The 27345-nt window shown below is 41.2% G+C and overlaps 1 protein-coding gene across 2 annotated transcripts in view; it reads right to left on the bottom strand.

Annotated features, from left to right (window-relative positions):
- The window catches only part of PEX14 (peroxisomal biogenesis factor 14), a 77613-nt gene that overhangs the window by 5550 nt on the left and 44718 nt on the right, over positions 1–27345 (bottom strand). For both annotated transcript variants that reach the window (XM_035344661.1, XM_035344662.1), the window contains 4 exons: positions 12734–12856; positions 5831–5916; positions 3344–3446; positions 1999–2096 (listed from right to left, as the gene is read on the bottom strand). In XM_035344661.1, the coding sequence (XP_035200552.1) occupies positions 1999–2096; positions 3344–3446; positions 5831–5916; positions 12734–12856 (410 nt within the window). The remainder of the gene's footprint in view (positions 1–1998; positions 2097–3343; positions 3447–5830; positions 5917–12733; positions 12857–27345) is intronic.

The following is a 27345-nucleotide window of genomic DNA, read 5'->3' as shown; positions in this document are numbered from 1 at the left end:
AAACTCCTCCTTGCCAGCTCCTCCTCAACGTAGCCAGGATTGGTTGCTCCTACTCACTCCTCAACCAGACTTCAGCTAGTGCTGAACAGCCCTGAACACCTTCACAGCCAGCACTCCGCACAGTGACTTCTGGGCTGTGAACCCAGCGAGCCGGGAGAGGCTCAGCCTGTAGTAGCTGTGATATACACAGATGCGTTCCCCTGGGATTCACACTCCCAGACCTCAGCCAGCAAGAATCCAGGAGCCACTGTTCTGGCTCTCCAAGACCTTGAAAGCTATAGCAGCACATTAACAAGGGAGTGATTTCCACTCACTGGCCTGCAAAGGACTCAAATTTCCAAAACACATATGGTGCCAGATGCCTAGGATTTAGAAATAAAATCTGACATCTGGGGCTTTTTAGCCAGTCTCTTTAAAAAACAGTTGTAGAAAATTCAAGCCTTGAATTTTTATGTACGTTTTTTAATTACTTAAAGTCCCTCTTTTTAATTTTTTACAGCATGCCAGTAGGAGTTTGAAAAGCAGATATAAAAACTTACATTACAGCTGAGAAAACACAGCTTTTATTCTTTGGTTTGTGGGGTTGCCCAAGTTTTTCTTTGTACACATGAGGTTTAGATATCATAACAATGTGTGCTACCATTTCAGTGCAGGGGGTGGAGAGGGGGGAGGAAAAACTTTAAGACTCTCTAAACCACCAAGACTCTTATGCCCTTTTCCCTTCTTAAAGCTCAACATGTGGCCTTAATCTTAACACTTACGACCTGAAAACAGTTTTCCAATTTCCGGACTGGCTCCAGGCCACCGACAGGCCACAGTTCCCAAGGAAAATTGAAGTGGAGTGTTGTGACCATAAACTGGCTTTCATGGTTGGGTTTACAGCTGTGCCACTGAGGGATTCCTACTGTACAGTGTGCACACCACATAGTCAGCTGTGGCCCACCAGTTACACACCATCAAAGGGTTTCTATGGGGTTGAAGTAGGTATGAGGAAAAGACAACCGCTCATGATGCAGGTAGATCATAAGGCATGTGTAAGGGATTTAATAGTAGAAAGAAAAATCTCTCCCTGTACTAAGAGTACTGAAAGATGTCTGGAACCTGAATAATTCCAAATTTGTGAGTGAAAGGAAGACATCATCTCTTTGTGACTGGTTCAAATCCATCCCGTCCCTCATCTAACCAACACCTACTGGCTGACAGAATGCTTAGCTGCCAAGTACTTCAGAGACAAAAAGTACAAAGTCTCACTGACAGAAAGAAAAACAATGTTGGTTAAAAGTTGAAACACCGTTACCTGAAAACACAGGTAACTACACAAACCAGCCAATACTGGTGGTTTTGTTGCCAAGTTCAAGACAGAAATCAAGGGAAATGGGCCACTGTGAGTGTCTCATGTGATTGTGATGGGGCCACCCAGTACACTGAGATAGCCAAAATTCTTGGAACAGGCAACCAAACAGTGCAAATGTTCAGCCATTCCCTGTTCTGGATCTGAACAAGTGACTTACATACAGTATTTCACCTGTATGCTTGGCCGAACAGGAGCTAAGTCATTGATTTGAATCAAAATACAAAGGTACAGGAGAAATATAAACATGTAAAATTACATATTTACAGAAAGAAAGGAAAAAGAAAAAAATGCACATCTGGCCTTTACACCTCTTTTGGTCACTGGACTAACAGGACAATTATTTCATTTCAATTGCATCTCAGAAGTTACAGAGCTGAAAACAGGTCTAAGGCCTCAGACACAAATGCTGCATGCAAAGCCATATAATAAAGAAGTCAGATATGTCACTGGGTACCCAATTAATATCCAGTGCTTTAAACAGCCAGCCTATGGAAATGTCAAATGCAGAGAAACTGGTGGGGGATATGACAGAGATGAAGGCTGGATTGTGAACCTAATAAGGTGCTTTTCATGTGGACACAAAGGAAGCCATGCATCTTCTACAGATGGTGATGTTCTGAAGGTGAGGAGCTGGGGGTGGATACCTTAGAAGCAGCCAGTTCTTGGGTGAGCTCCTGGATTTTCTGTTGTTGCTGGATTAGCGATTCCTGGACAGCTGCTAAAGTCTTCTGTAACTGAGTCACTGTGAGGGAAAAAGCAGGAGAGTGTTAAACTGAGATACATGCACACACGTCCTTCCTGCTGTCGAGCTACAAAGATGCCTCTATTCCTACTATATCTAATTTATCTACACCCGCCTGCTCGCTTTAATCCATATGATTTATCTGCACTACGGGTAATCTACCTGCACTGCATCTAACCTCCAGTATTTCTAGTTTATCTTTCCATTGTATAGATGTCTATAGAGCACAGTATATCCGTCCAAAACCTCTCCCTTCTAATTATATTGGTTTATGATTTGTACATCTCCCTGAACTTATACAATGTTTGTATCATTTATCTACCTTGGGCCTCACACAGGCAAACTCTGGGGCTAGCTCCAACCTGGAAAGAGGCTGCTCTCAGGACTGACCTTAGGGTACCATGAGAAATGGAAGATGCTTGTCTTCTTGCCCTCCACTAAGAAGTGTAATTAGCAGCCTCCTGCCCTGAACTCACCAGCTCCTTCACCCCCAACACGTTTACAAACACTGCGGAAAATCACGCTTTTTTCCATCCCACCATACACTTTGTATATTCTCCCTTGTATTTTGAGAGAAAACCCAGCATTTCCCTCTAACACCCCAGCAAACACTGAAGATCAACTGTTGGACTCCAATTCCAGCTGCAGGATAACTTTTTCTACTTTGGTACTTTATCCAAAGCTTCCAGGCAGTAAACAAGCTGATAAAATAAAATAAAATTAAAAGCTCTATTGGTGTGACAGGTAACAGCTAATCCAGACCATCATTAGGGCATTGGTTAATGAACAAGCACCCTATAGAGTCAATAACAGAGAAGGTGGCTAAGGTCAGGGAGGCACAGTAATTACAGACTTTCCTGACCCTGCCTTGGATTTTCAGATGGAAGGTGGGGGGAAAACACCACAAAAAAGCCCCTGAAAACATCAGAGAAGCAGAAATTAAAAATGAACTTTACAGCCCTCCGAAAGGCTGTCATTTTATTCCCCTTATTAATATTCTGAGGTTGGGAGCCTTTCCGTAAAAACATAATTAATTGAGGCCGCGCCGACAGTAAACAAGCAATTTCAAATTAAACCGAAATGACGGCGGCTTCATTTGCAAATGTGAACAGATTCTCAGAGCAGATAAATGAAGTCACCACATAAAGTGGAGATGGAGGGAAAGAAGAGGGTGGGGGTCTTGGCAGAATGGAGGATGCGGGGAGAAGGGCTTTGAGGGGTGAATTGATGGAGTCATTAATCTTTACCTGTCTGTGTCACACTGCCACTCATCTCAGCAATGTTTGACTCAATCCTCTGAAGTTGTTTCCTATCTTCTTTGCCTCCCATGATGAGAGGGAGCAGGTATTTCTGCATGGAGGACATAAACTTTTTTTTTTTATGAAACAGGGATATGCAAAGCGGTCTCTCTAATCTTCCTCAAAGTCCACCACCCAAACCCCATCTTTTATCACAGAGCCATAGATTATTTATCCACAAACCTGGCTGAAAAAAGAAATTCTTCCTAAATTAGGTATTAAAAGAAGCTGTTGAAGAGAAGATGCAAGACTTGTGGTTATATTTTTGGGAGTGCTGAAAACCAATTCCTGACTGTTTAAGGTTTCCTGAGACGGCTCTCACTCCAGGAAAACATCGATGACATAGATGTCAGATTCAGATTTCAGATTTTCTGTTCTCAAATGTGAACAGACTGATGTTTAACAATATTTAAGCTCCATCAACAAGAAAATAAATGCAGAAGTTGGTGGAAAAGGGGAAAGGCCCTGAAAAGGACAGAGGAAGCATAACAGAGGGAATGAGAGTTGTAAAATCTTGTGAACCCTGGTGTTAGGAGGGTTAGAGTTGCAGAGGGAAAAGCAGAGATCTGGAGAAAAAGGAAATGGAGCAGAGTTAGCAATAGTACAAGAGAACTACGGAGCGAGAGCAAAAGAAAGGGAGAACCAAGCTACTCTAGGAAGCAAGGCAGCTCCCTGACCCCATACACAGCCATGAAATCTACATTATTCTGCCCCTTCAGAGGCTTGCCTTCATCTATTAGGTCCCAACTCTCCCCTAACAGCCATAGATCCTTCTGCAGCACTGCACACAGGAATTGTTTATGCACTTTAAGATGAACACATCCAAGTGCAACACGGCAGGTGAAGAAGAGTGAGAGAAGGATGGTCTAGGATGTAGAAACAACCCTGGTGGTGCCTATCAATTCTTCATTCTGGCTTTTGCTGCATGTACACGCACTGTAGGGGCATACACACAGAACCATTTCTGAGACAGAGCTGATTATCCAAACTGACATGTGTGGGACAGCACTCTTTTACACTTAATAGCATTGGTTTAAGATTTCACTGTCGCTGTACGCAGCTCTTACCCTCACAGAGCATATGTATGCACATATGTTTACACTCAGACATTCTGAAAACCAAATAGCTTTTGATGACTTTCATAAGCAGTTCTCTTTTAGTCCTTGCAGAACACACATGGACAACTATGTCTTATCCTAGCATCCTATCTTTCATTTAGAAATCACTATTTGCAAACTCCCTCAAAATGCCACGGAGGGCAGAGGGAATTTATCAACTGTCTCCAAAGATTTCTTACTCCTATAAAAGAATATGGGTCTCTGTTAGGCACACAATATGTCTTATGAGGTTTGGACAGACAGCAGAGCAAGATCTGTAAACAAAGAATACAGCAGTAAGATGTATTAAGAGCATCAGTGACATTACACCAAAAATTTTATGTAAATCATCAATATGTGTTAGAGATGTGTCATTTAGTAACAGCAATATGTTAAGGTTTGCAAGGCCCAGCAGCTGTTGTCTCCACATCTCTCTGGACACTGATCAGCCTCACCATTCTTTGCAAGAATGAAAAGATCAGTAAGGTTGGCATCACTGCTTTCATATAAAAAACAAGGGGTAACATAGTTTCAAAAGAGCCATCCTCTTAAGTCATGTAATTTCACTTGCATAGATGGAATAAGTTGCTAAATCTGGCTTCCCTCTCTTACCCTGAGACCCAGGAAATTAATGACAGAATGGAACAAGAAAAGTAGTTTTAAAAAAGAAGGTCAGCACTTGATTTGTCAAATAGATTTTACTACAAAAGGCAGTAGCATTATCTAATGTCATCACAACACCGGAAAGCAAATCCAGAGTGAGAGAGTATGTTCAATCAGAGGAACATTGCACAAGAAATAAGGAGAGGCTACTGTCTCTACAGTACACAAGCAAACATGTGCTTGCTCTACCTTGTTCTAAGCACACTGGAGTAGAACTGAGGGATGTATGGTAGAGCTAGAACTTAGCACCTTCTTTTCAGCCTTCTCATCAGTCAAAGATGACTCCTTGCTAATCCATGGTGCAGAATCAGCAGTGTACAAACCATGAGACTATGGCTGTGACAGTAATGTCTGCCGGCCAATGCTAAGAAAATCCCTTTACTGACCTGTCCTCAGTTTCCCCAGTTTAAAAATTAAAAGAATATATACATACATGAATCAAATGACCTTGTTTCTGGCAGTTGGAGATCCACTGCCGAAAACTAGTTTTGTTTGCTTGCCATTTTTTGTCTTTGCATTTCCATGTGAAGTGTCTACATTTCTCACACATACCAATGGCAGTGTCAGTACGAGCTGAGATGCTTCACCAACTTCGAACCAATGTGACCATTTGGACACAAGCAGAGTAACATCGTTCTCTCAGAGTAAGGTGTTGGAGTAGTGAGGGAGACATTACCTTGTACAACTGGTGGAAGCCAAAGGCAATTCCTGCCATTATGATAGCCAAAGCCCCATAATCTCGCCATCTGGAGCCAGGTGGACCTAAAGGCCAAAATGAAGAAATAATCATAGTCAGAACTGCAGGTGGTAACATTTTCAACTGGTTTCCTGATATGCCCATTTTACCAGAGGAAAAAAAAAAAAAAAAAAAAAAAAAACAAATAATGCAATTTCTGTTTCTTAGAAGACATAGATTTAATGAACAGGGGCCATTTGGATGCTGGTAGCACTTCAGGTACAGCGTACAGGCTCCTGTCCTTAGGACATCGAAACATCTGTCCAGACCAGCATCGACAATGGCCTTGCTCAAGGTGTCAAAGGGAGACAAATCACATCAGCAATTAATAAAGTTCCATCAAGCTGTTTTTCTCTACTCTTTCCTTACAGAAGGCACTCCACACTCCCCCCAGACAACTACGGTGTTGAGTGCTAGCTAAGGTTAACTCATTACTTGAATACCAGTTACTCTTCATTAGTGTAATTCTTTTAAATGGGGCCAAAACCAGAGACTCAGAAGAGTGCAGGAAAAAGAAAGAGGGAAGCGTTCGGAGGAAGAAGAGAAATCTATCAGGGCAATAAATGGGTTTATGAAGGCTGTGTCAGCAATTACAGACTGTTTCAATAAGGAACGATCCAGTGTCTTTCAAGCCTGAATTACAAATAGGGACCAAAGCACAAAGAAAAAATACGCAATTAAATATCTACAGAGAGAGAGGTAAAGGAAAAGAGAAAGGATGGAGATATTTAACACACAATTCTGCACAGAAGCTTAGAGACTCAACAGAGCAGAGCAAAGATACAGCACAGTCTGCTCCTCCGAGCAGAATTAGAAGACACCTGTAGTTTTCCACCAGCTTTATCCTTTCACCTCCCTCGCAGTTCCCTTAGTGAATCTTGTACTGCCCCCGGTTTTCTTTAATAATAACGGGGATGCAGAGTGATCTTTCCTGAAGTTCAGTGGCAGGATGTGGGCAGAAGTGATGAGGGGGAGGCTGGTGTGCAGTCTCCAACCAGACAGACCCAAATCTACATGGGACCTATGATGTCTAGGAAATGCATTCTGTTCTCCACAGTTTCAACTCAGGCTTAACTGGCTGAAATGCCTGGAAGCTTGTCTCCTTTCCGCTTGGTTCACCAATTGTCGGTTTTCTTGTCGCAGAGGTCTTCTACAGGCATTTCATTGCAACAGTTACTCCTAATTCCAGCCCTCGGGCTCTACAGACAGACACTGACTCAAATACTGGCACCCCTAACTTCTTGCTACATCTCAGGATACAGTTCCTCAGATGATCCGCTGGCTAGAAATCCGAACAAATTAAAACAGCTCTGCTAGAACCCGGGAACAGTGTCACCAGCAGCATTTCGGGTTGCTGTGGTTGCAGCTTTGGAGCTTAGGCACATGATCAAATTATCATAACTTTTTAACTTAATGAGTTAAAACACGTCAGCTAAGCTGCAGTAACTGGCTGTGTACATGTCAGGATTGAAAATGATCCTTGGCTAGTCTTGCTGCAAACCCCAGTCCTCCACCCCACTTCCCCCTCCTTGATCTGCTCCCACTGTCATTTCTGGTACCGGAATTCTCCTGGATGTCCAATTCTCTGCCTTGAACTTCAAGGGTCTTTCTGTGACGCTGCAACTCATTCCAGGCTGAGCTGCCTATTGCAAAGGGTTAATTACTCTCAGAGGGCCGGTGGGTCCAGCTGTGGCCTGTCCACGGCAGCCCGTGGCTGTCCCTGACTGTCCCCAGCCGCGACGACCTCTGAGCAGGATGGAGAGACACCTGTAGCACCCCATCTGCTTTGCCCTTTCACCTCACTCATCTCTCCCTCCGTTCCTCTAATGCTGGAGCTAAGAACATTTTATTGCCCCCTGGTTTTCATTATTAATGAAAAGGGACCAGAATGATCTTTCCTAAAGTTCAGAGAGTCTATAAAGACAAGAAGCCGAAATGCCATTTTACTCGTTTTAGAGATGTGTGAAATAATTCTGTCTTGTGGCAAAAAAAAAAGTGAGGGGGGTGGAGAGGAAAACTGAGTGAGGGACACAGCAAAGGCTCTGCACTGACCACATCAACGTTACGACGTTATGAAGAATGTCACAGCTCTGCCCGAAATCCACATTCAATCTTCCTTTTTCTCTGCGGTGGAGGGAGGGTTAGAAGTTTCTCAGCTCACACTGACTTTGCATACCCTCAATTTCCCCACTTGTAAAACTGAAAAAATATTCATGAGAAGGTAAAAGCACTAATAGTCTAGGTGCTCCAGAGTTTAGGTACTGAAATCCTCCTGAAGGAGATACGCTGCATTCTGGGAACATAACAAACACACCGAGACCCTCAAAATGCAGATAGAAGTGAGATGGATCTTTTCCCCAGCTGTAAATCCATTTTTCTTTTTCTTTTTTTCTGTAAGTATATTTAATTCTCACAACAGCAACTGTAAATTGCACCTCCAGAGCAAATACTCACTATTTTTAAGATCCCCGTCTGCCTCCGAATTAGGTTTCCTGATCTCAATTAATTAGGCCTCGTGCATCCAAGTAAGGTCATCGCTAGCAGCAATCACTGGCACTCACATTTAAAACCGTAGAAACTGAGGCCAGAAGAGGTGATTTTTTCAAGAGCAAACAGCAAACCCATACAGAGAAGTTGGGGAAAAAATACAGGAGCCCAAATTCTTGTTTCTGTTTTTAACTGTAGGAGAAAACAGGCTGTATTTTACAGCCTCCCACCTCATGAAGACACACGGGTGGGAGAAGACACATGGACACTGGAGAGAAGAAGATCCAAATGGCAAGAAAATCAGTCCTGGGAGTTCTGTTTTAAGCAGGTGTAAAATCTCTACAAAATACCATACATGGAGACCAGAAACCCCATGGGTTAGAGCACAGACAATACCTGGATGATAAGCATGCAGCTTTGCACACCTAGCTCAGAAACTCCCCCGAGTTTGCATGTAATTACAAGGGTTAGAAAGGCAAAAAATATATACACACAAACCCAATTAATCATTTAAATATTTAAAGTCAGATTTTTGTCCTCACTGCTGGATTAGTATATTTCATAACGCCAACAGCAGACAGCCCTGTTTTTTTTACTGGGGGTTCATTTTAGAGCATGTTTAAACTAGTCAGATTGAGTGATGCTTCCAGCAACTAATCGCATGTCAAATAAAAGATATTTTATGTAATAAATTACCGCTACAAGTAATTCAAATGTCATTTATCAGTTTTATTATCAGTCAGGCAAAGTCTTGTTTCTCTATATTAATCAAATTCAAGCTTTTTTTAAGCTTTTTTTTTTCTTTTTTTTTCTTTTTTTTTTTTTTTTAAGCAGTTTTGACACCTCTTGGCAAAAGTACAAACCGTGGGGAAGGAATTACTCCTCCACAACAGGGAGGAGAAATAGCAGAGATAATATTAAGCTAAAATACGATGTCTAGAAACTTTAAAAACTGAATTCTTTTCTTTTTCCCCCAAAAGTTAGTTAAGCCAAACCCAGGAGAAGTTCAGCATACAACAACAATGCTACTCTGAAGGCTTACAAATATACTTCTTGAACTCTTTAAGAGTAAGAAAGCACTTACATTGGTAACAGCTATTTCCAACAAAAGATTTGAATATTAAGTAATACCTACACTATCGGTAAAATTTCTGCAAAACTGAGTATATAAGTGGTATAAGCTATCTCCTGCAACTTTAAAAATGAGACCAGCCTCCTTAGTCGACTACAGCAGGAGTTGATTAAGCAAATAAAATCAAAAGATGTGCGTAGGGCTTAGTGCTCTGCCTCACGAGAGTGGACACCTTACACCGTTGTTGTTGGCAGGATCACCCACTCAGCTGTGCGCTCCTTTCCTGCTGAATGAACTCCTGAGATAGTCCTGAAGCCATCCCGAACTTCTGCACTGGTAACCCATAGTTTTATACATGAAGCAGCAACACCTTGGTGTAAGGGGGACAGAGAGAAATGACATTTCACAAGCCACTAGCCACTGCTTTTCAGCACAGCACCTCCCCAACCATTTCTTCTCCCCCCCCCCCCTTTTTTTTTTCCTCTGCCGACATAATTTTCTCTCTCTAGTCTTGTGGTTTAAAGGTGTCAAAACTAATCAAAAAGCCAATAACCGGAAGAAAAAAAAAAAAAAAATCAAACCCAAAGCGGTTTGGAGTCTTCAAGACTTAAACTCCAGCACATTAGATGCTGCTTCACAAGAAACTCAGATGTCTTCTTTCGGAAAAGCAAACGCAGCCATTAATCTCATCACTTCTTCCAGAATAAGTTGTTCCCATCCACAAATCAGCTTTTAGATTCAACAGTCTACCTAACTCATTAGTCCTTTAGATATACTTCTGAACTTCAAACCTTGAAGCATTCCAACGCTAAAGTAATGAATACTTTGTAAGTACATAAGCATAACAGATAGACAGGAAAAAGAATATCTGTCTTATCCATGACAACGCCTGACAAATCCGTGAAAGAAAAATTGACTTAGTAAACTATCACAGAAACAACTGTCCTAGAGCAGCTTTGGACCAATTCAGCAATATTCATTACAACAATAGGAGCATCTGTACAATAATCTACAGCAAACCCAGCACTTGAAAAAAGCACTGAGTCACATCTATAAGGACTCAGATCTGGGCCTCTGCACAGTCTCATCCTTCAGCTCTAGAGAAATTCACATTTTCTTCTTGCAGTTCTGACACCACGGAAAGCATTTAACAGGAAAACACCGAGATGGATCCATCATTAACAACACCAGTGCTTACACCAGTCAAGGACCAGAATTGAGCACAGATGACATCTAATCAAAACAAATGTTTTGGTTAAATGAATACCACGTATATTTAGCTATTAATTCTTTTTATAGATTCATTTAAAGGTTAAATAGAAGGTCTACAAAGAATGGCTAGAGAGGGGAGGAACAATATCTAATCAACCTATTGCCACTGCTTCCCAGATGTGGGCTGCTAAACAAGACTGGCTCACAGGCAAAAGCTTTTGGTTCAAATTACTTAAAAAGCACTAATCAGATCACAAAGCTAGAGCATACGTTTATAATCACAACCCCTAAAAAGCTCAACTTTGGTGGTATTTTTCTTCACCTTTGGTTTCTGAGCATTACAGAATAATACTTTCACAATTCTCTTTGGAGCTGTTACTAGGAACTTTAATTTTTGAATATTAGTTAAGATTGTTAGCTAATAACAAGAAATAGAGAGCTGGTGCTTTGAGGAAATCCAAAACAGTAAAAGGGGAACAAATGAAAAAGCTGTAAGTGTAAACAGCGACAGCATTTTCCAGTTTGAACTGCACACTTCTTTTCTGCCTTACTTGTATTAGTGGAACACTATAAAATAAGAGAAAATTAACTCTTCCAGTATTTGGTTCTGATAGTGTTTGCTGAACAACAAAGGGATGGCACTAACAGGGATCTAACACTGTTTTGATTTTGCTTTTCTGGCAAATTTTCTGTGAACTACAGGAGAGAGGTATTAGCCCAGGAGGAAGAATTCAGTCCTGGAGTTCACCAGTGCAGTCAAAACAACTGTAAGAAATATTCAAGTTCTGAACCCAACTCCATCACAAACGTTTCTCTTCCCAAACTGTGGCAAACCAGAGCATTTAAAATCTCAGGGAACAAGTCTAGCATTATTTCTAACAATAGCAAAACTATGTAATAAACTAATAAACACAGCCCTACATAGACTGTTACATTGCTCAATGTCTGAGCTCGAACTGTTTAGGAACAATATCAAAATCCAATTCTTAATACTTGGCAGGTAAGTGAAGTGCTTTTCAAACTGCCAGACACACATGTGAGCTGAACAGCTTCTTTTGATGGATTTTTAATGGTGTGTACTTTGGTTTTTATTGTTTGGAGCTTAGATACTTTTTTGCGAGGTTTATTTTAAAATGCAAATATATATGTAAATTTTAAGTCTACACAGATTATGCTGGGACTTTAAAAATTCTCTGGCAGTGTATTTTGTACACAAAATCATACAATCTTATCCACACAGTCTACACAGGATTTCTGCTGCCACCCCGTACATCTTAAGACTGAAGATAGAAATCCTGTTAAAAATAAGCATCGCTACTAACTGTTTATTATTATTTATAACCAGACAGCACTCTTAAAACTCATTGCGCCAGACACATGGGAAGTCACAGACTAAGTCCTGAAGACATTATATTCTGGTTTGTTGTTTGTGCTGAAAATACAACTCTTTCACTTAACTGTTCAACATTAACTGATCGGTTGCTTGGCTAGTTAAGAAATTAAGTCTTCTAAGATACAAAATCTCGTGATGATGTGCAGCAAATAGTTTATTGAACAGACTCCACTGTTGTAATACCTGAAGATGTAATAACACTGCACTTTTACATCACCTTCTATCCAAGAATCTATCATCTCTATCATACATTAATGATCTAAATATTAGAAAGCCCTATTGATGAAGGGAAGTATGACCCTTAGTTTTAGAAGGGAAAACTGAGTCCTACACTAGCTAAATGCTTTTTCAAGTCCTTACAGCAAGTCATAAGCTAATTTCTATTGACTATAACCCTTCATGCCAAGAGGTGTCATAGGCTAGTATTTATGATGCTTGTTCGTAGACCACGATCATTTGTATCAAATTTTCCTTGTGTAATATGGTCTTGTGGCTCCATCTTATCACAGGCATCAACAGCTACGGTGTACATTCAAAGTAACATTCGGTGTCTGATTCTGACAAAAGTTACGGTATTATTGGAATTGAAATCTAGGATCTGGCACAGAAACGTGTGAAATTTTTGCAGAAATCACTGCAGAAAGCACCGTGACCAGATGTTTTCCAAGGGGTTACTTACTGTACACCACGGGGTGAGCGGGCTGAGCTGGCACCAGCTGTGGAGAAGGACCTGGGGACTGCGGCTCATCAGTGCTGGTGCCCGACTGCTGGAAAGCCAGGTCAATTTCTTCATCTGTCAGGCCTGGGGGAGCAGAGGAAATGAGATCAGTTTAGCACCTTTACCCACTTGATGCACGCGTAATTAAATTCTCAAGCCAGGCAGAACCCTTTCAAGCTGCAAAGAATTTTGGCACCGACTTGAGCAGTACTGCCTCCCCAATTTTGGATTCACTGGAATCTCTCCCTCTCTCTTTCTCTGTTGCAATTTAACCTTAAGCGACAGAATATTAGCCTCAACGCTGCTTCCAAATGTGGCTCATTCAATTTCCTTAATTTATCCTTGAGTTTATTGCTGCTTTTGAAGTAGCTTTCTATTGCAATTCTCCATTCTTCCCCCGAAAAAAAGATACCATCAACTGCAAATGTGGCTCATTTTAATCTGTAATGGTGTAAAAAAAAAAAAGAGGGGAAAAAACTAACAATAATGCATGAAAACAGACAGGGAAACAAAAAACTAATTATTGGGTTAGACGACTAATTAGTCTAGATCGTTTCCGAAGACGGGAATAATTTGCTTTATTTTATGACAAATGCAGAAATAAAAAGAAAAAATCAGGACTGACTGTGATTAGTATGAATGGGACACAGAATGCAAGGAGGAAATAAAACTATAACAAAACAGATCAAAACAAGGCCAAGCCCAAACTTTCAGCTTAGCATTGCCCCGGCCTACTGCTGCCTGATTAGATTGCCCTAGGGCAGCCTGGTTTTTATTTCACGCAGAGCTGTAGTCACACCGCACACATGGTACACGTTGGTGCAGTCCCTCCTGCCATCAGGAAATGCCAGGATGACCATCTGTAATTGGCCACAACATATGGAAAGGATTTGGCCAACAAGGGGGAAAAGAAAAGCAGCTAAGGGATTCATGATGACCAGCATCTGTGAAGAAAGAAGCACAGCTGGATTATTTTTTCCAAGAGGAGAAAACATCCTCTAGAAAAAGAATTCGGTACTCAGATGGCAACCATGATGTGGGGCAGGAGAGCTGGGTATTATTTGTCTGTTATTCTCCTGCACAGAAGCAGATAGAAAGCCAGTGTCCCTGCTATGAGGAACATCTGAAGTGATTCAGGACCTTCTACTACACATGCAGCGTGTACACAGAAGCATTCAGAGCCTGGCAGTGTGGATATGGATTTAAGGGATGAGATTTAGAAAAGAAGAGACAGACCGCTTGATTCTCACGTGGTTGTTGCAGGGATTGAGCACGGCAAAGAAAATGGTACGAGCGTGACAGCAGTGGAGGAATACTTTCCCTCCAGCACCTCCACTCGAAGTCCATGAAGTACTGCTGGCAGATGAAATTTCTGAACTTCAGCCTTTAAAACACTTAGCTCCTCAGCAACACGGGGAGATGCAATCTAGAAAATGGCCAGGTTTCTGGGCATATTACCAAAGCCTCAAAATTATTATTTTTTTCACCATCTTAAACTTTACTGCATACTGGGGGTCTAGACAGAATAATCCATAGCACAAACAGTATTGCCAGGAATTAATATTCAAGGCTGTCTCAGAACTGTTATTCAATATAACACAGCACTAACACAGTGCTTCTGATCTTCAGAAGCCTTTATAACTGTTAGCTTTTTTTCCCCTGTTCTTGTGAGTTAACTACTGTTCTGTCCACTGTACAGAGCTGATACCGATGCACAGAGGTTAGGTGATTTCTCTAACATCATAGAACATTGCCAGTGTCAGAAACTGTACCAGAAATCTGAAGTTCCTCTTCCCTGGTTCTGCAGTCTGATGAAATCACCCCTTGACTTTTATTTGATGCATGCCTCAAACAGTAAGGAACCCAAACCACACAGAATAGAATGGACTTGCAGTGAAAGTAATAAAAGGCACATGAACGCATCAACTCAGCCTACTGTTCTAGTCACAAAAACAATATTTATGGTGTCTAATCCATGTTAAAAAGAGAAATCCTAATAAGAAAGAAGCGGTTTTAACCAGCTCCTAATTATCCAATATAGGAGAAAGCATAAACAGATGCCAACACTGCAGATCACTAGCAACTATGGAATTTCATAAAGATGGAGCCAGACATACAAGACAGTATCAGCTGCTGGCTGTAAATGTGGCTCCCACTAGAATGGGGGCATTTTGTCCATGCAAAGATTGCAAATCTGAAAATATTTAGCATTTAGGAAAGTATGGAGGTTATGCGGGATCCTTTACTCATTCTGCAAAAAGAGCAGGAAATAATACTCACTGCTTCCCAACCATACTGCCCCCTTCGATTCTCACCCTACTTGAGAAAAACACTAAAATCTTTCACAGATAAAAGAAAAAAAAATCACTTCTAGGATTATTCTGGTCTTGCCAACTAGTGACACTCAAATATCTCTGTTTCTATTAAAACCCTGCTACACGGTGAAGAAAAAGCCCATGTGAATAATAGAACAATGGGAAACCTTTCACATTTGAGTCCCCAGTATGAAGCCTGTGCAAAGCAGAACGAGTAAAAAATGTTATTACCTCCCTGGACTTTTCTGCCTTGTGAAGTGGTCTTGTTTGTCGTACTAATGCCATCATAAAATAGAACATCACAACTACCTCCCTTCTTAATTATCACACAAGACCGGGAGCGCCGTCACCTTGAAACACTTCCTTTTTATTCACCTGAACAAGATGTTTTTAAGGCCCTGTCATCTTGGCCTCCAAGCATCAAGGGAATAATCTCCCGGAGCTGATTCCTCAAGCATACATATGGAGTAAGCCTGCACTGCACCGAGGCATCTGTGGATTCAGAAATATACTCGTCTTCATGGCTGTCATTTCTCACACCCACTAACAAAAATGTAAAAGATATTCTAAGACTGTCCTTGGGCATTTATAACTAACTCATCAAAATTCCCTTTGGATTTTATTTTTTCAGATTCACTGCCTATACACACGTATGCATACGGTCTGAGTGAGTTTTCTATGCCCTAGATTATTCAACCTTGATGTATTAATTGCATGGAAAAGTGAGTATTTCTAAACCCGCTCAAAGAGTCATCTGTTCCAATATCTCGCCTTGCTTTATTTTATCACGTATTACATGAAAAAGTATCCCTGTTCCACTCGTTATATTAATCTAGTAGGAAGATGGTAACCCCAAAATAATACCACTTCCCTTGGACGCAAAAGCAGTGCTATGAGAACTGGAGCTTTGTGTCTAATATAATCCTCTCTCAAATAGGTATGTCAAGAAAATGACCTCAGTTTAACAGAAGAATTGCTCTAAATCCATTTTCTCAACACTTTGGAAAACAAACGTTTTAGTTCTTCTAGAGTTTCAGCAAGATCAAGACCATGCAGAATGCAAAAGGTTAAAAGGAACAATAAAGGAAACTGCCAATTGTAAGTGAATTATATTTGGCTTTGAAAGCTGAGCCACGGCTATATTATAAAAGGCATCTCTTTGCGTTGTTTACCATCACCCTGACTAATGCAGACCTTTTTTTTTGTTTTAAATAATCTCATGCAAATTAGACACACACTTCCTTCCAGTTGATTGCTATCTGCAAGGAATAATCTAACCGCAGAGGGTACTGAGCAAGGACTGAGCTGAGGAGAAGGATGCAAGGAAGCTGTCTTCACAGCCCTACAGAATGCAAACCTATTCCCTTCCCCCAACCATCCATCTCATTTCTCTTCAGTGCCACAGCCTTAGCAAAGAATTAGTCATAATTTTCACAAAGCCTTAAAATTTCCTTCGCAGGCTTCGGGGTGTTGATTTGAATTATCCAGCACCCACGATTGTTTTGCATTCAAAGGTTCTTGCTGACCCTCTTTTGTGATTGTCACTGCTGCCACTCAATTTTCAGGGATCACTCAGCCTCTGTAAATTGTAGTCAAACAGAGAATCGGAGCAGGTCAGGGAATAAAATGGGTTGTCAGAAACATCTCTTGGTGCCTGCACCTTTGTTGTACAAAAAGCTCCTTTACCCAAGAACATTTAAGACTTGACTGTCCATTTAAGTCCTCTTACAAGTCCTTTTTAATTCCAGGGCCTTGTGTACATGAAAATATTTTCCTCCTATGACCACTCTGAAGCAGAGGAGTACTGTTATCCGTACCTGCAGATGAGGAAGTGAGACATGCAGATTTGAGATGTGCTCCAAGGGCAGAACCAAGCCTCTGACCCAGTCAGAAACTAAAACTCAGGAGATGTGAGCAACAACTCTTTTTCCCATCCACTGAGCATATCTTTTAGTACATTATTCTCCCTTGCTTTGCTCAATCCAGTAATTCATGCAACATTTTTCCAAGCTGAAGGCAGCATTCGTTTTAAGGAGAAAATTTCTGGTAAGGAAGAAAGTATTCTGCCATAATAGAGGAAGGTGGTGGTAAGAATGAAGTTCCTTTTGTGCTTTTCCAGCTTTATTACGGCTCTGACAGCCTGCCCTGGAGCAATCATCACACCTACCCTTCTGCAGAGACAGGCAGGGTGGGTTTTCTGTTGTTCACCCCACACATGCACACCCTTCCTATTCAGAAGAAAACAAACCAGATCTGGACAACTTGTTTAGCTACAGCAAACTGTAGGTCTGCACCAGGTTTGGGCAGAGAAGCACATGACTAAAAGGAAGACCGACCGTAGACATCCTGAAACGACATTACGCTCCTGTTCCTGGAAGCCACGGTGTCAACCCTGCTCAGAAAGAACACGGCCACATTTTAAAAGAATCATCATAAAAACCTTCTGGGATCTGATCCAGACTAATGATTCCACCTGTTCAGTCAGCTGCACGCAGTGCTGGGTGACTCGTTTTGTCAAATGTTAATCCTATGGTCTATCCTGTGCTTAGTTTAACACATTTCAAAAGGGTCAGAAGGTATAGATAGGCTCCTGCTCCATTTTCTTCCACACGTCTGTGTTCAGGGGGCTTTCACAAGGCCAACCCCAGCCTAACCTTCTAATGAAACCAAAGGTCTCAGAAACATCACTGATTTATTTTTTTTTACCCTTCATTTACACTAAGACACTTTATTTGAATGTAAACATCCTACTGCTGCTCTTCCAACTCAAACACTGGGGAAAGGAACCCAAACATCAAAGTGAGAATGAGTCGTCTCAATTGTCTGGCAGAAAAATGCAAAAATAGAAATCATTTCAAAAGTTACTGAAAGGGCTTTGGATTCTTGCAGCTTTATTCAGCTAGGAGACTGCTAATTCTGCAGTTCCAATCTTTAAGAAACATTACACGCTTATTATACTTACATTAAATACATCAGGGTGCCTAGGCAGCATTTAGAACTGATAAAGGTGCCCTAACCTCAGCAATACTGCACTAAAATGAGGGGGGGGAAACCTAACCGACGATACAGTGCTAAGAATTACATTGAGCCAACCAGGAAAGAAAAGGTTAAAAACAAGAAAGTATTTTGGCATTACAAATATAAATAAATAAATAAGCCTGGCAGCAGTTTCTCTTCCTGGCCAGGCTTTTTGGAGTCTATAATAAAATGAAGTGTAATGGAGGAGAGGAGGGCAATGTCAGAGGGTGAGGGTTTGGGAGAGAGGTTGTTAAGTATCTCCCTCTCCTCAGCTGTGTTTACTCCATTTACAGGACCCCAGGTGATTGATAGACAAAAGAAAAGCAAGCAGATAGTAACCCCCCTGCGGGAGCATCACTAAAGAGGATAACTCCCGACATCATCCAGAGCCCCAAACTCTCCTCAGGCCACTTGTAATTAAAAGGACAGAGCAAGATATGCAAACCAGAGAAAAAGTAAAAGAGGAATTTTTTTATTTATTATTAACATTTTGTTGGAACAGTAGAGTGCAATAAGGACTCTCAGAGCCGTTAAAAGTCGTCGGGTGACCTGCAGACCCCTATTTCCCAGAGCCTTGTATAAAATTGAATTTTTTAAACATAAATTACACGTAATGACGACACTGTAAAAACTAACAGTAATGGAAAGCTGTGCTGTATTTCATTAGCCTGTATTATTCCGTGCCACCTGATCCAGCCGGGCCTTGTTTATGAGTTAGTGTGTTAGCAGATGCCGATGGAAGCATTTGCTTCGACCTTGCTCTTCTCATTGGGGCATGAAATTACGACGGCAGCACCTTGATATTACAGCCATAAATACAGTAAACTGCAAATTTAAGCCAACGGCTCCTATTGTCTCCGAACATAAAGCTGATCGGTATTTATTTAAAAGGAGAACGAAAAAAAATATTATATATCACCTTGTTTATGGGTCCAGTCCCCCCCCCCTCCCCTAATCTGCCTTATTCACTTGGTTAAATACTAAACAAACAAACTAAATCCTCCCTATTTTCTACTGATTAAATATTCTCCTGAAATGAGTATTGTCTTCAGAAAACTGGATCAAAGTATTTCCACTCTGAATAAGAAAGGGCAACCTGCTTGCTTAGCATGTTTTGGAATGGAAAAAACAGGAACAAGTGCGACAACTTTTCTTCTCAGTTTTCTGTATTTGAGAAGTTCAAAATATACAAAGAAAAAGTTGCTTCTGGTCACTCTTCTGTGTGTGCGTTACATGTTATGTGCACGCACCCAAGAGAGAAATGTCTCCCTCCGGTTGTTTCTTATTTAAAACTATCTCCCTTGTTAATACTGTTTCAAACGGAGGAGGAAAGGTATAGAAAAAAATGCAGTAAGATTAATGGGAGGAAAAAAAGAATGCACAGGACTCTGTGCAACAGAGAGCGGGGAGAATGCCTCATTTTCCTATGGGCATTTAGGGTAAATACCCCCGTTCACTGACAACATACCCACTAAAATTTATTAGGGGGAAAAAAATCAAACACAAAGGCAAAAGGACGTTGTAATATCACAAAGCATATCACAGCATAAATCACAGCATTATAAGTCAGTGCAAAATGTATTTCACTGGTAGTTTCGAGGCAGGGAAGATACAGTTTCACTTGCAGTAAGAGAGGTCAGGTCTTCCCCTTCTAACGTAGAGAAAGCTCTTTGCTCCTTGCTCATATGAAGTATGTTATCTCTGTTCCCAGTACTACAGTGTGTATTTCAGGGGCCAAAGCACCAAGAGGAGAGTATGAGGAACAACATGCAGGACAAAATCGCTGGATAATGGGACTCAGACCCAGGACTCTGAAATGCAGAAGTCCTGTTAGATGCAGTACTATCACAGCCTTAACAGGATTTGGACGCCTCATTTTTGAATTAATCTACAATAAACCTTCAACTAGCAGACAGCATAATTCAACAGGCACAATTTTTGCTTCACAGAAAGTTCAAATGACAAAAAGGGCAGCCAGCAACTCGACTCTAAATCAAAGAGGACATGTCCAGAAATCCTCAGAAACCTGAACTGCAGGACCAGAAGTTTTGTTACACAGCCCAGTTAAATTCCTGTGTAACTAGGACATGCAAAAACACAGTGAAACTTCAGTCCTGGGTAGCTTCTTCCAAAGACCTATTACATAGCCATTCTAGGAATACCACGATCAGCAAAAAAGAGAGAAGAAATGAGTCTTTCTGTAACATAAATACAGATCTCTCCTTCTAAAAATAGGGGGAAATTTCCTTTTATCATCATCTACAGGTCTCTTGCCTGCAGCCTTTCCTTTCTATCATCATACAAGCAGAAAAACAGTATCTGATAGAAAGCCTCTTGAGTGGACAGTGGTAGAAGATGTCTGCACCTCCCTGCGACACACTAGTGATGAAGAGACAGCACATGGGGCTAAGCTGGAAGCCACTGCTGTAACATGGGAATGCAGGACATCCAATTCAGCCAGCACAGGACATAAGAATACTACGTGGAGAACAAAAACCTCTGCATATTGTAAATGATTTTAAATGAATATCTACCTCGGGGTTTGAAGGCTTTGAAGACTCCGTGCCAAGATGCCAATTCTGGGGTAATTTATCAGGAATGGAATATTACCAAAGCTCTGTCATTTGTTTAAAAGAAGCCTACATAGGGCAGAAAATCCAGATAATGGAAGAGACGCTACTCTAGTAACCATAGTGCTGTCATAATTTGTTACCACAACTGACAACCTCCCTAGAAATAAAGCTCTGCATTCAGAGAAAACAAACATTAGATACACCAAACAGGTAAGTTTCCAAGCATACCCCAGCCTGTGATCTGCAAATGCTTGCTGCTATTCCTGCAGAGAAACAAGTCTCATGGTGATGGTTCCTGATCCTCATTACTGGTATATTATAATACTCCTTAGAGGCTCCAAAAGGCATTCACTGCACCAGGCACTGTGCAGAAACAGAGTAGAAGGCAGCCAGACCCAAAGCCTCAACAGTTCATGTGAATGAAGGACAGGCTGGAAGGAAGAACACTGCATGCATAAATGAAGCAACTTAACCACAGTACACAGCAGGTCTATGAAACTTCCCTTCTATTAAATTGAAAAACTACAACAAAAAGCATTCTATAAACGTGAAAAGATACGTATTTCTTCTACAGGTTCATTTCCAAAAGTAGAAGAGTTTGGAAGACAGCACTTCAAAAACCTAGTAACCAGACTTTATTAAGAAAACTTACTGCAGATTTTAAAAATAGCAATCTCAGAAAACATTTGTGATTCATATACATTTACTTTATGTGAAAGAAAAATATTTTGTTAAACAGCTTGTTGAGCAATAGTAACAAAACGATTGGCCTTTGGCTACTCTTTGATCTATGATAGTATCTTTAGGAGCGTTTTAAGGGGAAAGCAAGAGGTTGTCTTAAATTCAGGTAAGGTAAAACCTGGCAGTATAAGAGGTTTGGTTTTGATCTGCCTTCAGAACTCCAATTTTAAACTGTATTTCCAACTCAAATGAAACAACTTGAACTAGCATGTCACAAGAATTCTGGCACTGAAGGAGAAGGAGCCAGAGTGGAAGATCTGAAGGCAACCAGACAGCTGCAACCCCAACATCTTTGTTATCGCAGCAAAGAAGCACCAAGCCTTTCAGGAGCACAAGCCCAAGTATGGCCCCTATTAGATTTGACCTAGAAAACTGGCCGTAATGTGGAATAACTCCAGATAAGAAGCCACTGCTGATTTGTTATTACTAGAACAGACTGGTGGGTAATTCTAGAACCAGACTTTTTTCCCCAACTCTTAGTTCAAAAGAAAGTAACTGTGTAAGAGAACAGCATGTTCAAGCTACTGTAAGGAATTCTTTAACCAGATCTGTCATGATATCTGAAGGATGACCTCATTTTATATAAAAGAATGAGAAAATCTGTCCTGATGCACCATTCCCAGTTCTTTACATTAGTCTGGAACAACTGATTGCCCCAAACACCCACTAACAAGTGCATCTGCACATTTCTTACCTTAGACAATACCCATCAGAGTACCCTCTACAGACTAAGACGAACTGCAGTGTAAGGAGCCACTTGCCTTGATGTTATTTACTTCCCCTTCTACTTTTAAAACTTTTAGCTTTAGAAAGGAACAGAACAAACCCATTAGTCTGGACTGATCACATGAAAAATCATACAGAGTGTATACTTAACGAACTTTTAGCTTTTGAAGAAGGCACAGAATGGCAATGCTGAATATGCAGCACAATACTTCTGTGCCCTTTGTCTGAAAGTGTTGCTCTAAGGAGCACTGAGAACAGTACCTACAGCTGCATGTTCCTAAGAAAATGGACAAATATATGGAAGTATGAATGAGAAAATATATGGAAATGTAAAGAAAATAACACCAGGTGAGTAGCCATAAACACAGCAATCTAAGTACTTTTTCTGACAGACATTTTCTTCACAACCTCATTGAGTGACTTTGCTCCTGTAACCCAGTTTCTATGAAGTGGAATCAATGTTAGACACCTAGGAGTCAGGTATCACAGCACTGAGAAGATAAGCACAATTAAGAAAAATACATCTAAGTACTACATATTTGATTATTATGGCACAAACGTTTCAGGTAAATCCGGTTTGCATTTCCCCCAGAAAGACACAGACACCAGCACACTATTATAAAAAGACATGTCAGCAAGTATTCATTACAGATTATAAATCACCCTCGTTCTTCTTTCTTTTGTTTTAGAGAAATTTTTTTACATGCCATTAAAATATTGTTTGCTGAATGCTACTACAAAGCTAGCCACCTGTAAAATTAAAGGCTGATGCTGCCAATAAGTGTTGAAATACCTTCTGTTTAAAAGGCAAACCTACTTTGTAATTTTTAACACAACTGTATAAATATTTCTCCACCCACCCTTCACAATTTTGTTGGTTACACTGCGTCCATTTAGACAACAACCATCTATGTCATCATACAGGATGTTAATCTTGGGTGGAGAAGAAAGGAACAATAGCAAATGAACTTTTAAGAAACCAAGATTATACATTCAAGCAGGGACCTTCACGATAAAAGAAGAGCGAAGACAAAAAAACATTAGGGGACAAGTCAACAAAAGAGCAGAATAGTTTCAAAAGCTCATTTTTCATCTTTTGGATTGTTTATTGTTATTTTTTTTCTCCCCATGTGCCTTCAGCAGCTCTTCAGAGTTCTGGAGAAAATTAAAGGAGTCTGGATAAAACGCCCAAAGGACAACTAATGCTAACAATACTAAAAATAACGAGGTTAAGTGGTGGAAAAACTATGGTGACCACACACGGAGAACTGGAGTGGTAAGGTACAAAAGGAGTTTCATCATTGCTCCCTCAGGACATGCACAGAACATACTAACTGCTTCTAGTTCTCTAGGGTTCCGATTACCATGCCAAACACACCTCCAGAGTTTCCTTATTAGTATAATAAAAAGCCTCTACACATTTGGGTTCTATTCCCAGCCTTGCTATTGACCTTGGGTAGGTCACTTAACCTCCATCTACCTCAGTTTCTACATTTGTAAAACAGGAATAATATTACACAACATCCTTTGTACAACGTAGGAGACTGACAGGACAATTATCATGTACAAAGCATAACTGATGGTTTTGAGAATCTATACATACATTATGTGCATTTGAGCTATGTAAGGCATTTGTAACTTATTCAAGTAACAAGTTTAGACTTTTTTTCTGCTCGCAGATCATCTTTGGTAACCCTTCTGGATTTCCACCTCACATCAATCTATGCACGTACCTGAACTTGTGCTTTGCTTTGGCTGGTTGCTAAAATACAAGGCATTTCTGGTCTGCCTTTGCACAAGCATTGCCCTCAAAATCCAGTCACTGGGGTTGAATGTTCAAAATAGGAATCTCAAAGTACAGTTTTTGAAGACTGCTCTCTTCCAGTGTCTCACTGAAGTTCCAGCCCAGGAGTAAAACAGGAGTGGCTACACAGAATTTGCACAGAAACTGGAGGGAAGATTAAACATTTGTGGGCATGTTACTGCAATATTACACAAGTCAGATCAGTAGGTGAGGCAGCTGGAGCAGCTAAAAAGCTTGTGACTAGTATCAGCTCATACTCTATGTGGATACCTGTTGGAGCTCCAGGGTCAGGGGATCCCCTAAACAAAGGAATCACCTCACAAATAAAAAGAGAGTGAAGAAACATGGGAAGATATGACCTTCTGGGCACTACCTAAGAATGTGTCTCCTCTCCAGAATGCCAAAACAGGAATCAATATCATTACAAGGAGCTACTCACAGAGTCAGGGGTGAGCAATGAAGGGCCAAGGACACGCTTTGCAGATCCCTGTCTCTCCATCTAAATCTGCAAACTACAGCCCCAAGGTACAGGGTTCAGGCCAGGCCTCACTGGCACGCTGCTGCAGGGGAAGGTGCTCTCCGAGGTGGCATTTAGGGGCAGATCTCTGTGCAGCAGCTTCAGCCTTGGTCCCTGAGGGACAGCAGTCCCTGTGTCCCTCAGTGCCAGGCCCACGACCGGCCAGAACAGCTGATTACCCTTTGCACCCACCACAGCAGATGAAGTTCATCAAAAGGGCTCCGATTTCCTCCACGTTTTTCTTTTACTGCTACTCTGGCCTGTCTCAGGAGGCAAGTGAAACGAGCTCTCCCTTTCTGAGAGCACCTGGGGCCAGGGGAGGCCCTGACCCTGCAGGTACCCGGACCACTGGGCAGGGGCAGCTTGCGTTCAAACCGACGGGGCAGGCGCCGGTGCCGCCACCCTCCTGGGTATTCTCCATTTGCACAGCGCCAGCCCCAGCTTCTGGGCTGCACACACACACACACACACACACACACACACACACGCACTTGCTTTACCCGACACTGAACTCACACCTCACAAACAAATTATTTAACTACTCTATCCCCCAAGGAAGCCGGTGATCATTTCAAATGCAGCTCCCTGCTCGTCTCTCACATACACGCAACGGCCTGATAGGTTAAATGCTGCCGTTTAATTACAGTAATGGAAGCTGCTATTTTTTGGTTCCCTTGAATTCTCTCTCGCTCTCTTTTTTAAACACATACAGAGTCATCTTTTAAACATGGATTTTATATTTCTGAGTTTAACAGCTGCATTCTCCTGGTTACTTGAAGTGCAGGAGCAATGGTATTGATACCCTGCACCTCCAAGCAGCTTACCTTTTAAATAAAGACAGGCTGGGAGAGATGCTGGAGGAAGGAGACGTGCTAGTGCCACAGAGGCCAGCCTGCCCCTCCATCTAACTTGGATGGTTTGCATTGGTTTTGTTGAATACAACCAGCTCCACCCCCCCACCCCCCCACCCCAAAGCAGCTGGGGCCTGGAGAGGATAAACATGGGAGTGTTTTGAGTAATTTTACTGAAAATGCAATATCAGTTCACCACGCAGTGTAGCACAGCATGGTTATCTATCTGGAGTCGGGATTATCTCGGCTCTAACTGTTCCTAATACCTCTGACTCAGTTTCCCTCATCTAGAATGGGTTTGGTAAGTCCTCTGCTTCCCGCTAAAGTCTGGAGTTTGCAAATTGCTGGGAGAACATAAAGGTCTAACCAAGAAGAGATAATGTAAACAGAAGGACATGAAATGAATCTTATCATCTTGCCATTCCACAAAAGGTTCTGCAAGGCTTAGTCAGTTAATATTTGTAGAGTACTTTGAATTTGCAAAGTGGTATACAAATATGAAATGCATATTTGTTAAATTCTTGAGCATGCTGCAAAACACTTTTTTTTTTTTTTGGTATTGTTTTCTCTCCACTGAATTCAGAGACGGGGCTGCAGGTGGCCACAGACTAGAGGGCTTTATACTTAGTTATTAATGAAGAAAGACACATAACGTGTATTACCTGGGTAGCACAAGATCTATTTGTGGATTTTACATTTTGTATTGCATGGCGATTAGAAAAAATCTAGAAGCAAGGACTAAGTACTTCTAAGTAAAAACAAATTGTTACCTATGCTAAGGCCACAACTCTCCTAGAAAAAATACCCATACTACACCTGTCCTCAACTTTATTTGTCCTCTAAATGTGAAAAGCTTATTTATTTGTTCCGTGGCAGTTGGCTTGCGATCAGCCAGCCACCCATGCAGAGATATTGCCCATCTTCATTCTCTGGTACAGATATCCACCGGTGTCTCTTAAGGATGGAATCTTAAAAGGTGAGGCAAGGCAGAGACAAAGACAAATTTAATTTTATCACCATAAAAAGGGACATTTCCACATGGGCAGCAAGGACATGAATATCATGTGTATGCGGGGGCAGGGGGGGGATTATAAACGCATTTTTGGCGAAATTCAATAAAGCTGATTCCACTGCATAAGGTCAGCAATTTACTTTTAAAAAATGATATGATTGCAACTTTTAATATAACCCATGTATTTGCTGCAAGATGCTCTAGAAGATTGTGTAATGTAACCACCCGACCTCTCCACAGGAGCAGAGATCACCCCATTTACCCTTTATTGTCTTGCTAAAAGCAATGCACATTTGCACAGTATGACAAAGTCAACAGCTTTTACTTAAGAGAGCCTCAGATTTCATTGAGAATGAATTCTCTGCTCTCCTCCTAGGGGAGTGGAGTCTCGCCTGGACTAGGCTCTATCGGAAAGAATGAACCAAAGACTAAATTTCCCTTTTAGCTAAGGAAAGAATGACAGCCCTCCAAATTAAAATTAAGAGAGCCATGCGTAGCAGAAAAATAAATAATGGGAATTCAGGTTTGTGGGCACCCAATAGATAGTTTTAAACAGGGTAGGAACGTTGTCTCAGAGAACCTAGAGAATTATCTCATACAGGAACTTATTTTATCTTTCCTAACAGGAAAGTATCGTTAGGTCTGAGATAGATTTCAGCAGAAGAGCAACACAGATTAACCTAATTACACTCCTTGTTTTAGCCCCAAGAGAGAAGGCTGTCTCTTTAGACTTAGAATACCAGGTCCATCCACACAGTAGATCAGGAACTGAATTCCTTCACTTGCTCCAGGAAGACTGTGGCGAAACCCTGGGCTGCATGACTGTGAAGAGAGAATTCTTTCTATAGCAAAAATTTTTTTATACAAACGAACACAGATTTCTTCTACTGTCTCAAGGTGAAGCTTGCTTCAAAGGTCAAAGCTGCAGGGCTGGATTAGGATTGCACGCAATCTGCCCAAGCCGTGACACCCTGACATTCTCAGGTTTGCAGCTCTCCCCTCCCATACACAATCGA

This window comes from Oxyura jamaicensis, chromosome 21 (assembly GCF_011077185.1).
Source record: "Oxyura jamaicensis isolate SHBP4307 breed ruddy duck chromosome 21, BPBGC_Ojam_1.0, whole genome shotgun sequence".
Lineage (NCBI taxonomy): Eukaryota > Metazoa > Chordata > Aves > Anseriformes > Anatidae > Oxyura > Oxyura jamaicensis.
This window is presented reverse-complemented; position numbering and strand designations above follow the sequence as displayed.